Genomic DNA, 12,671 nt, shown 5'->3' with positions numbered 1-12,671 from the left:
TTGTGCCTCTGCGGTAGGACTACACACACTAAGCCTGTTGGGCATATACGGTAGGACTACACACACTAAGCCTGTTGTGTCTCTGCGGTAGGACTACACACACTAAGCCTGTTGTGCCTCTGCGGTAGGACTACACACACTAAGCCTGGCGTGTCTATGCTGTAGGACTACACACTAAGTCTGTCGTGTCTATGCGGTAGGACTACACACACTAAGCCTGTCGTGCCTCTGCGGTAGGACTACACACACTAAGCCTGTTGTGCCTCTGCGGTAGGACTACACACTAAGCCTGTTGTGCATATGCGGTAGGACTGCACACACTAAGCCTGTTGTGCATATGCGGTAGGACTGCACACACAGCCCGTTGTGCCTCTGCGGTAGGACTACACACAAAGCCTGTTGTGCCTCTGCGGTAGGACTACACACACTAAGCCTGTTGTGCTTATACAGTAGGACTACACACACTAAGCCTGTTGTGCCCTTGCGGTAGGACTACACACACTAAGCCTGTTGTGCCCTTGTGGTAGGACTACACACACTAAGCCTGTTGTGCCTCTGCAGTAGGACTACACACACTAACCCTGTTGTGTCCATGTGGTAGGACTACACACACTAACCCTGTTGTGCATATGCGGTAGGACTACACACACTAAGCCTGCTGTGCATATGCGGTAGGACTATGTGGTAGGATTGCACACACTAAGCCTGTTGTGCATATGCGGTAGGACTACACACACTAAGCCTGTTGTGCATATGTGGTAGGACTACGCGGTAGGACTACGCACACTAAGTCTGTTGTGCCTATGCAGTAGGACTACACACACTAAGCCTGTTGTGCCTCTGCGGTAGGACTACACACTAAGCCTGTTGTGCCCTTGCGGTAGGACTATGAGGTAGGATTACACACACTAAGCGTGTTGTGCCTCTGTGGTAGGACTACACACACTAAGCCTGTTGTGCATATGCGGTAGGACTATGTAGTAGGACTGTTGCCCCATCGTTCTCACTGCACACCATTGTCATACGTCTGCTGAAGTCCACATAATGAACTCTGAACAATGACTATTGACTATCACCAAGGGACTAACCATCTCAACTGCACAATACTCTTGAACAAGTGAACCTACTTGTTGCTTTGTTGTTATTGTCCATTGAACTTTGATAAGCTCTGATGACAATGGAATGAATTTGTTGCCACCTAAAGTCATGACCTAAACTGTACATATGTAAATACTCACTTTTGTACCTCATGACTAAAAAATACAAGGTCCCTGCATTCAAGCTACTGTCTTTCCTCACCTTAACATCAGACAGGACAAAATTGTGCTGTAAAAATAAAATATAAACTGATTCACTCAAACTAATATAACTTGCTTGTAGGACACAGCCACATCAAAACACTCAGTATTTACTTTATTTCTCTGACATCTACTTTCCTTTGTTCTAATGCAGAGCTACAGGATCCACCGGCAGAATGGCGTTCACATGTGACCAGTGTGGGAAGACGTGGGCCAAGGCTTCAGCTCTCAAAATCCACTACAGAGGTCACACAGGAGAAAGGCCATACAGCTGTGACCAGTGTGGGAAGAAGTATAATCGGTCTTCTACACTCAATCGACACATGAGAATCCACACTGGAAAGAAACCATTTGAATGTGACCAGTGTGGGAAGGACTTTACTCGTCCTCATCCACTCAAAGAACATATGAAAGTCCACACAGGAGAGAGGCCATTTGAATGTGACCAGTGTGGGAAGAAATTTAAACAGTCTGATACACTCAAACAACATATGAGAATCCACACAGGAGAAGGCCTATACAGCTGTGACCAGTGTGGGAAGGACTTTACTCGTCCTCATCCACTCAAAGAACATATGAAAGTCCACACAGGAGAGAGGCCATTTGAATGTGACCAGTGTGGGAAGAAATTTAAACAGTCTGGTACACTCAAACAACATATGAGAATCCACACAGGAGAGAAACCATTTGAATGTGACCAGTGTGGTAAGGAATTTAAACAGTCTGGTGCACTTAAACAGCACATGAGTATCCACACAGGAGAGAGGCCATTTGAATGTGACCAGTGTGGGAAGAAATTTATACAGTCTGTTGCACTCAAAGAACACTACAGAAATCACACAGGAGAAAGACCATACAGCTGTGACCAGTGTAATAAGAAGTATAAACTGTCTGGTACACTCAAACAACATATGAGAATCCACACTGGAGAGAAGCCATTTGAATGTGACCAGTGTGGGAAGAAATTTACATGGTCTGTTGCACTCAAACGACATATGAGAATTCACACAGGAGAGAGGCCATTTGAGTGTGGCCAGTGTGGGAAGAAATTTAAACTGTCTGGTGCACTCAAAGTACACATGACAACCCACACAGATGAGAGGCCATTTGAGTGTGGCCAGTGTGGGAAGACATTTAAAGAGTCTGTTGTACTTAAACAACATATGAGAATTCACACAGGAGAGAAGCCATTTGAATGTGACCAGTGTGGGAAGAAATTTACATGGTCCACTACATTTAAAGAACATATGAGAATTCACACAGGAGAGAGGCCATTTGAATGTGACCAGTGTGGGAAGGAATTTAAACAGTCTGTTGCACTCAAACGACATATGAGAATTCACACAGATGAGAGGCCATTTGAGTGTGGCCAGTGTGGGAAGACATTTAAAGAGTCTGTTGTACTTAAACAACATATGAGAATTCACACAGGAGAGAGGCCATTTGAATGTGACCAGTGTGGGAAGAAATTTTCATGGTCCACTACACTTAAAGAACATATGAGAATCCACACAGGAGAGAGGCCATTTGAATGTGACCAGTGTGGGAAGGAATTTAAACAGTCTGTTGCACTCAAACAACATATGAGAATTCACACAGATGAGAGGCCATTTGAATGTGACCAGTGTGGGAACACATTTAAAAGCTCTAGTCACCTTCATCGACATAGAAGAATCCACAGTGGGGAAAAATACACATGTGTCCAATGTGGGAAAGCGTTTTCTGATTCATCATATCTCATTAAACACATGAGAGTTCACACCTGGCACAGACTATACGAGTGTGACCAGTGTGAAAAGACTTTCACAACATCACAGCAGCTCTCCAGTCACTACCGAACGCACACAGGAGACAAACCATATGACTCTGACGAGGGGGAAGGCTTTAAGATCTATGAGGAACCATCTGAAACATCTCCAAATCTTCCAGACGGACACACTAATGGAGACAGAGCTGCTGAGGCTGGATCATGTGAACCTAAAATCAGACTCAAAAAGCTCCAGATCAGACTTCAGAGACTCCAGACTGTGGAGCTCAACTCTGTGTAGAGTCAACATATCTTTTTTGGACTTGGACTTTTTAAAAGTTTTTTTTTTTTATTATTACACAAAGCTTCAGGTTTATTTTTTAATGGATGTTTTAATAAAAAATAAAGTAAAAGGTAAAATAAAGAAGAAAATGAGAAAATAAAGTACCTTTTATTTTAGACCAATCGTTCGTGCTTTTCTTGTCTCATGTTTTACATATGTATCAAGGAACTTTAGAAATGACACAATTATACACACACAAAAGAGAAACAGTGTGAGCTTCTCTTAACAGGAAAAGCATTGAAGGTTAAAGTGAATATTTGTAAGTTTGGGCAAATAAAAGACAGAATTTCTGAAACTGTCTCCAGCCCCACTCCTCCTTCCATTTAAGGCTGATCTAGTGAGGGAGCAGAGCGCTGACCGCACCCTGAGGGATCTGGTGGACATGGGCTGTTCTCAGACTGAGGTTAGAAACCGTCCTCATTGTAATTTCTGAACGACATGTCGCTGAAAAATGGACACCTCAGCTAAAGAGTTTTGTGTGACCCTGTTTTTCAAGTGGCTGAGCCTGGGAAGTTGGTGACTTTGTTTTTGAGATTTTTCCTGACCAGTGTGGCTATCTTGTGGTCAGAAAGACATATGACAGAGTTATGAGGTTTTTCGCTCTGGCCACATTTGAAAAGGGATGAGACAACAGACTGTGCGTCCTGTCACACCTGCCAATTGACTAGTAAGTAATCAGTATCTTAAACATGTTCCAGTTCCAACTATAGTCCAGCTATTTTAATATGTTATATATTTGAACTGTCAATAATCAATTATTGACAGTGCTGAAGCATTCAAATCACATTTTCTAACTTTAATTAAAGGAGGCGACATTTTGGGCCTGCTACTTTCTACTGTGTTTATTAATTCCATTGGTTGCAATTCAAGAGGAAGACACATGCGTTTATATGTAGATTATATTGTTCTGTATGAAAGTGCGCCCTCTGCTGATCCGGTGCTTTTAAGGCTGCAATCATGATTTTAATAAAATCCTAAATTATTAATTAAAAGTAAACTACATTTTTCTAAGACACCATTTAAGTAATGTGGAAACTGCAAATCTTTATACCACCACCTATAAATATCTTGGGTTTTGGCTTGATGAAAACTTATCCTTAAAAAAAACCCCAAAAAAAACATGTGACAGTCAAAATGATCATTTTATTACAGAAACAAACATTGTGTCCCAATAAATTATAGAAATTAAATTGTTCAACCCACCTCTCTGTAGTGGATTAGGGTACATGTGGTGTACATGCAGACTTCAGCCTCTGTTTTGAAACTGTTGGATCCATCTTTCACTCTGCCCTTTGTTTTATTACAGCTGATGGATTTGAAACTCATCACTGTATTCTCTATGGAAAACTGGGCTACTGGCTAACTCTTTTGTTCTCTTTGTTTGTTTTGGGTCTGAGGATGGAGTTGTAGATGGAGCACAGATGATGTCTCAGATCCCAATTCCTGTTCAAGGAAGGATTGTCTTTCCTAAAAAAAAATGCTTCTTTAACTTCCCTCTCAAACCATTTCTTTTCTCTGGTTCAGATCTGACCCTCACTCTCTTCAAAGGAGTGGTTAGTGTCTTTGAGATGGAGATGAACAGCAGACTGTGGTCCTCTCGATGGGGTTGGTACATGTGTCTGTGTCTGTTTAGTTTCTCCAGTGTGACGCTCACTCTTCACTGAATGGAGTAGACACATTACTTTATTTATGGCTCGGGGTTTTGTCCTTTGGATGAACCAGTTTTGTCTTAAAGTGTTTGTAGGTTTGAAATAGACTGGAATTTCATACTGTCTGAAAATTCTCTGAAGTTTTCCAGACACACCCACTGTGTAAGGAACAGCGGAACTTTCCTTCTAGGTTCACATTCCCTGTTGTCCTGTTTTTTAGCTCTCTTACATCTATTGAATGCCCTTTATGGCATTTGTGGTATCTGTCCTGCACCACTAGATGCAAATGCTCCTTCCAGTCCCTCTTTAAGGGACTGGAAGGAGCACTTTGTTACTTCAAAACCCGCAGTCCAAGTTTACAGCAACTAGTAGCTGAGTGTTTCAACATCTACAAATGACAACTGATATCACAACTTGAGATTGATGAGGTACAACACAAAATATGCTACAGCAAGGGGGAACCAGGTCAGAGGGGAGTTAACATCAACTCCCCAACCGGAGATTGGGTACGAAGCCTCAATAAGTATCACGCTGAGCGAGGCAGCGACTGACCTGACAGATAAGATCATGGCCCAAATGAACACAAGGCAACCCCGACGCCAGTGACAGAGACTAAGTGAAGTACCATCTGACAGTCTCCTAGAAACTTAGAGAGCGATCCCCACTAAGGACAATGAAAAACTTTAGTTCCAAACTTAAACACAAAAATAATAAAAACATGCTGCCCTGGATTAAGTCTGATATAATGAAACTAATGAAAGAGAGAGATCTTGCGTTAAAAAAGCCAATCAAAAGTGAATCACAAAATGCTACAAATCTGTTTAGACTAAGGAATAAAGTAGTAAAAAAACATACGGAAGGAAAAAGCTCATTTTTTCTTGACTTTAATTGAGAATGCAAAAGGGGATGCTGAAACAATCTAGAATCAACTGAAAAAAAACTGTAGGACAGGACACAAAAAGCAAATAACATTTAGAATTGAAGATAAATGGACAAATAATACAAATAATGCACAGACAGTTGCAGATGCCTTCAATAATTTTTTCATTGACTCTGTTTTCAATATTGCCCAGTGTTTTCCATTTAATACATTAAGTGTTTGTCCTATAAATGCATCAGAGCCCATTTTTAGTATAAACAGTGTCACAGAATCAGAAGTCTCACAGACAATAAGTTCATTCAAACCTACCAGAACAAAAGACATAGTTGGCATAGACACATTTATGTTAAAAGAACTCAGCTCCAACTTAACTCCATTAACCAACATTCTCATCAGTGTCTGAGGCAGTATTTCCAAGTAAATGGAAATCATCAGCTGTAATACATACATTACATTTTTACTTTCCAATTACAGTCCCATCAGTATCAAACCTACAGTGTCCAAAGTTGCAGAGAAACTCATTGCCCAACAGATTATAGTACATCTCAACACCACATCATTTTCACTTCATCCCATGCAGTTTGGTTTCAGAGCTCAGCACTCAACAGAGACGGCTAGGTGTTTTTTTTAATGTTTTTTTTTATGTTTTTTTTTTTTGTGGTTGGTGCTGTGTTTCTCAACCTGAAAAAAGCTTTTGACCAAACTGACCAAGTTTAACTTCTCCTCACACGCAATAAAATGGATAGAATCATATTTATCAAATCGATCACGGTCTGTCAGAATGGATAATTACCACTCCCCTCCCTCTGTCTACTGGTGTCCCGCAGGGTTCCATTCTGGGGCCATTGTCATTTATGCACATGGTAAAAACACAACTCAAGTAGCTGATGAACTTACACAATCCATGGCCCATGTCTCAGAATGGTTAAATCAGTCCACCTTAAAGCTCAATGTAAATAAAACAGTAGCAATGTTCTTCTCTAAATCAAACATTACAAGTACGAGTAATCAGGCAGATGTTTTTGTGGCAGGGGAAAAAAATCCAAGTTGTGCCAGAATTCAAATATCTTGGGGTCCTAATTGATTCAAAACTAACATTTAAATCACAAATAAAAAAAAAAGTGTGCAACTGTGTAAAGTTTAACTTGTCCAATTTCAGATTCATTAGGTCACATTTATCACTGCAGGCAGCTAAAATGTTCATGCTATGGTCTTTTCTCACATAACATACTGTCTTACAACAAACAAAACAACACTAAAACCCACTGGATCATTATACAAACGGACAATCAAGATTCTAGATAAAAAAACCTTCAAGACATCATCATTGCACCATTTTACAGAAGCATAAACTGTTAAACGGGGAGAATGTGATCAAGTATTCAAAACTCTGTCTAATATATAAAATCATCAATGGTCTGTCATCCACTCAATCAGTTTGTGAACACAAGAACGAGCTCAAAGAAACACGAGGGTCTGTCCGAGGAGACTGTTCCTCTGAGGAGAAGTGTCTTCAGTCAGAGCCTTCTCAGTCACAGCTGCACAGGAACTCAGTTCCTTAGAACATCAGAGAGATTAGCACCTATATTCTGTTAAAAAAAACATTTAAAAAACTGGTTCATAACACATGAAACATGTCAGCATTAACAAGACTAATGACTCCCCCTGACTAACCACGAGCACTTGTGTTTTCTCTTGAGTTGGATGTTGTGGGCTGTGGACTGTCTGTATGATGCTTGTGTTTTGTTTGTCTTTTCTGAACACTTTTGTTGACAGTGTTTGTTATATCTGTTTTTAATGTTTTTTCTATAGTATATCGTAATTTTTACAGTATAATATTTTTACTCTTGTTTTTAGGAAGACAGGTCTGTCCATCTGTACAGGGACAACAGATAAAAAATTGCCTTTTGCCTAATTCTGGTGCATTTGCAGCAATGATATTAATGTACACTGTCCCTATCAAATAAACCAATAAATAAATAAAATACCTCAACCATCACAGAGACCGATGAGCTGATATACACTTCAGCAGCTGTGACCCTAGAGATGCTTGGCTATAGGAGCAGCCACGGGAGCAATGAGAAACAATACTCACCATGGAAACGACGGTTAGAGGCTAAAATCAAGGCAGTGCGGAGCGAAGTGAGCCAACTGTCAGAGGCCCAGAGAGGTGCAATGAAAAAAGTACCCAAGAGGTACAGCCAGATGCCCTAACTGAAGCACTGAAAACAGCCAAACAAAGGTTCCAAATCTTGGCCAGCCCTTTAAAGAGGTACACACGAGATAACGAAGCCAAACTAATAAACCGGCTCTTCGCGACCCACCAAGGCTGGAGACCGAACAGTACTGGAAAGGCATATGGGAGAAGGAGGCATCACAGAAACAGCGATGCAAAGTGGCTGGTGGCTCTGAGAGAAGAACACAGCAACCTCCCTGAACAGAATCCAGTCACCGTCACAGTAGCAGACATCCAGGAAAGAGTCTCAGGTATGAAAAACTGGACCGCACCAGGCCCTGACATGATCCACGCCTACTGGATAAAGAAACTCACTGCTCTTCATAAGCGCCTGGCAGCACAAATGAACCAGCTGCTAATGGATGGGACTCACCCTGAATGGCTAACCGAAGGGCATGCAATCCTGATCCAGAAAGATCCCTCAAAGGGGAAAGCCCCATCCAACTATCGCTCAATAACCTGTCTCCCCACAACATGGAAGCTCATGTCAGGCATCATCACGGCTCAGATAAGTGACACATGGATCAATACATGAGCTCATGAGCCAAACACTAGCTCCTGGTCGACCAAACAGTCGGTCGAGACTGCAGAACCTGTAAGATCAACCTCTGCACTGCCTGGACTGATTACAAGAAAGCCTACAACTCAAAGCCACACACATGGATCACTGAATGCCTGGAGCTGTACAACATCAACAGGACTCTCAGAGCCTTCATTGCAAACTCGATGAGGTTGTGGAAAACCACCCTTGAGGCCAATGGCAAGCCACTTGCACAAGTGACCATTAAATGTGGCATATACCAAGGAGACACACTGTCCCCACTGCTGTTCTGCAGAGGTCTGAATCCTTTGAGCCAAATCATCAGCAACACTGGCTACGGATACGACTCAGGAATGGGGCCATCATTAGTCACCTCCTCTACATGGATGACATCAAGCTGTATGCTAAGAATGAGCAAGACATGGACTCACTGATCCACACCACCAGGATCTACAGCACAGACACTGGAATGTCATTCGGCTTGAGAAGTGTAGCTGGATGGTGACAAAGAGAAGGAAGGTAGTCCACACAGAAGGGGTCTGTCTCCCAGAAGGGACAATAGCAGACACTGAGGACAGTTACCTTGGTATCCCACAAGCAAATGCCAACCTTGAAGAGGAAACAAGGAAAGCAGCCACGGCCAAATACCTCAGACGAGTAAGGCAAGTCCTAAGGAGTCAGCTCAATGCATCAAGACCCAGGCAATAAACAGCTACTCCCTGCCAGTAATCAGATACCAGCAGGAATCATAAGCCAAAGGAGGAGATACAGACCACAGATGTTAAAACCCGAAAACTCCTGACCTGCATGGAGGGTTCCATCCCAAATCGAGCACCCTGAGACTGTACGAGTCGTAAGGAAGGAGGCCGAAGACTAGTGAGCGTGAGAGCCACAGTCCAGGATGAAACATCCAAGATCGATAAGTACATCAAAGACAAGGCCCCAACAGATGATGTGCTCAGTGAATGTCTCAGACAGTGGAGCACAGAGGAAGAGGTCCTTGAGGAACCATCACGGAAGGAAAAGCCCTGCACGGGATGTACCACCGGAACAGAACTGAACTGGCTGCCGTTGTGTTGGACATCGCAGTAACAAGTGATGGGAACATCAGGAAAAAGGAACATGAGAAACTTGAGAAATACCAGGGGCTCAAAGAAGAGCTGGAGAAGGCCTGGAAAGTGAAGGTATCAGTCATGCCCGTAGTCATTGGAGCACTCAGGCCAGTGACCCCCAAACTGGAGGAGGCTACAACAGATCCCAGGAAAAACAGACATCTCAGTCCAGAAAAGTGCAGTACAGGAACAGCAAAGATACTGTAGAACCCTCAAGCTCCCAGGCCTCCGGTAGAGGTCCCGAGCGTGGAAAAGAGGGGATGAGAGACCACCCGCGGAGGGTGAGAAGAAGAGTATTTATATATATATAAAGGCAAAGGCATCACAGAGCTCTCAGATGAGGACTGGATGGCAGATTTTGCATTTGCTGTTAATGTGACCTCATCGATGACTCCACTGAACACCAAACTGCAAGGCAAGTCTTTTTGTCCAGGAAATACACAGCCTGGTGAAGACATTCGTGACAAAGTTGCAGATGCTTTCAAGGCAACTGGAGAACAACAATCTCACTCACATGCAAACCATGAAGGAAGTCACCATCAGCTGACCACCACCGCAGGTACTCAACCATGTTAGGAGCACTGCATGGTGAGTTTTCAAGGCGATTTGAAGATTTCAGAACAATGGAGGGTGAAATGCAGATGATTTCCTGTCCCTTTGCCTGTGATGTGGATAATACACCCACTGATGTTCAGCTGGAACTCACTGACCTGCAGTCTGATGTGATACTGCCAGAGCACTTTAAGTCAGGAACACTCTTCTCTCAAGGAGGAGAAGTTTCCAAACATGAGGAGACATGCACAGAAGATGTTTGTTCTCTTTGGCTTTACGTGTGTGAACAAACATTTTCAGTGATGAAGTTTAACTAATCCAGGTATAGATCCTCTCTCACCGATGATCATCAGCTGTGCTTCACATCTCCTCACACATTCAAACTGACTTTGATGCACTCATTAAAGACCAAAAGAGACAAGATTTCTCTTACAAATAACATATAAAAACAATAAAAACAACTAAAACGCCAAATGAGACGATTAGACTACAAATGTGGGCATCATCATTATAATATGATGCATCTTCCTTAATATTTGGAGTAGACAATATTGTGATGTGACTGAAAAAAATGGTAAAAACGTTTTTCTTAACCATGGTTTTAATAAATTTAATTGAATAAATGACCTTTTTTTTGTAAGACAACCTCATTTTTTTCCATACTCTTACCAGTATTAGCAGCTTTAAAAACAATGCTATTTACTGCTTTGTGTAAAGAAACACAATTAATATTATGCAGAATTTAGTTCAGCCTTTTGGTCCGACTTTCCACAAAATGTTCTGTTTCTCATGTGGATCCATGGAAAAATAATTGCCCACCTCTGCTCTTTTTTTTTCTGTTTTGTCCATTTGACAGATTTAACTTTGGCTTTTACTCTGGATCAGACCTGGACGACTGAGGGACAAACAGACATCAGACCCCAAAGTGATTAAAAACATGAATAACCACTGAGTTCAATAGAACAAATGTCATTCAAATATCTTATCACTCCACTTTGTAATTCCATTTTAATAGTAAAGAGACTTGATGGACACCCTGTATTATTCCTCTATATTATACTCTGCACTGCTGTCTGAGCCGCTCTCGAGTTCTCGCGGTATTTCGGGCCCTCTCGCGGGAGTATCGTTGTGAAGGGCTGCAGCAGGTCGGTACTTACTTAAAAACCTTCTCTAAGCTGTTTTGTTCTGTGTGAACCTTACATTTTGCCTTTATAGATGTTGTGTGGGACCAAACGGAGCCGTTTGACGCGAGTGACGCGCTAAAAACACTCATCGCGAGCTGCTGTTTGTTTATGCTAACTAGGCGCTAGCCGCGCTCCATTCATTTACAATAGGTTAGCTTAGCATTAGCTTGAATGTAGCATGTTTTCAATGTATTTTAATGGGCGCTATTAGCACTATCGTTGCATTTGGTTCCGCGTGGTTTAAACGCCGAACAGCGCATCAATTCAGCAAATATCAGCAATGACTTTATGTAACCTGAGCTCAAGAACACTGCTATTTATTATGAAATGAAATGTATATGAATTATTGTGTCAGTTATACTGTCAGTGCCATTATGGATTTGAATCATTTTGGGCATTTTTGAGTCAATATTTGTTAGTAATTAACTATCAGCTAATACACTGGTCCTGTTGCTCACACAGGCCGCTGTTTTTTATTTTCCTGTTTCAACCACTCGATCAAATCAAGCTCTGTGCCTCTGCGGTAGGACTACGAGGTAGGACTACACACAGTAAGCCTGTTGTGCCTCTGCGGTAGGACTACACACTAAGCCTGTTGTGCCTCTGTGGTAGGACTACACACTAAGCGTGTTGTGCCCTTGCGGTAGGACTACACACACTAAGCCTGTTGTGCCTCTGCGGTAGGACTATGAGGTAGGACTACACACTAAGCCTGTTGTGCCTCTGCAGTAGGACTACACACACTAAGCCTGTTGTGTCCATGTGGTAGGACTACACACACTAAGCCTGTTGTGCCTCTGTGGTAGGACTACACACACTAAGCCTGTTGTGCCTCTGTGGTAGGACTATGAGGTAGGATTACACACACTAAGCCTGTTGTGTCTATGCGGTAGGACAACACACACTAAGCCTGTTGTGCCTCTGTGGTAGGACTACACACACTAAGCCTGTTGTGTCCATGTGGTAGGACTACACACACTAAGCCTGTTGTGCCTCTGTGGTAGGACTATGAGGTAGGACTACACACACTAAGCCTGTTGTGCATATGCGGTAGGACTATGTGGTAGGACTACACACACTAAGCCTGTTGTGTCTATGTGGTAGGACTACACACACTAAGCCTGTTGTG

The 12,671-nt window shown here is 42.4% G+C and overlaps 1 protein-coding gene across 1 annotated transcript in view; it reads left to right on the top strand.

The window, feature by feature from the left end:
• LOC117378989 (zinc finger protein 729-like) overlaps nt 1-12,671 on the top strand; it is a 50,838-nt gene that overhangs the window by 18,291 nt on the left and 19,876 nt on the right. The window contains 1 exon segment of the mRNA XM_055225266.1: nt 1,486-3,046. Within this exon segment, the coding sequence (XP_055081241.1) occupies nt 1,486-3,046 (1,561 nt within the window).

The sequence above is a fragment of the Periophthalmus magnuspinnatus genome, chromosome 11 (assembly GCF_009829125.3).
Source record: "Periophthalmus magnuspinnatus isolate fPerMag1 chromosome 11, fPerMag1.2.pri, whole genome shotgun sequence".
NCBI lineage: Eukaryota > Metazoa > Chordata > Actinopteri > Gobiiformes > Gobiidae > Periophthalmus > Periophthalmus magnuspinnatus.
Note: the sequence above shows the minus strand (reverse complement) of the source record. Positions and strands in the feature narration are given on the sequence as shown.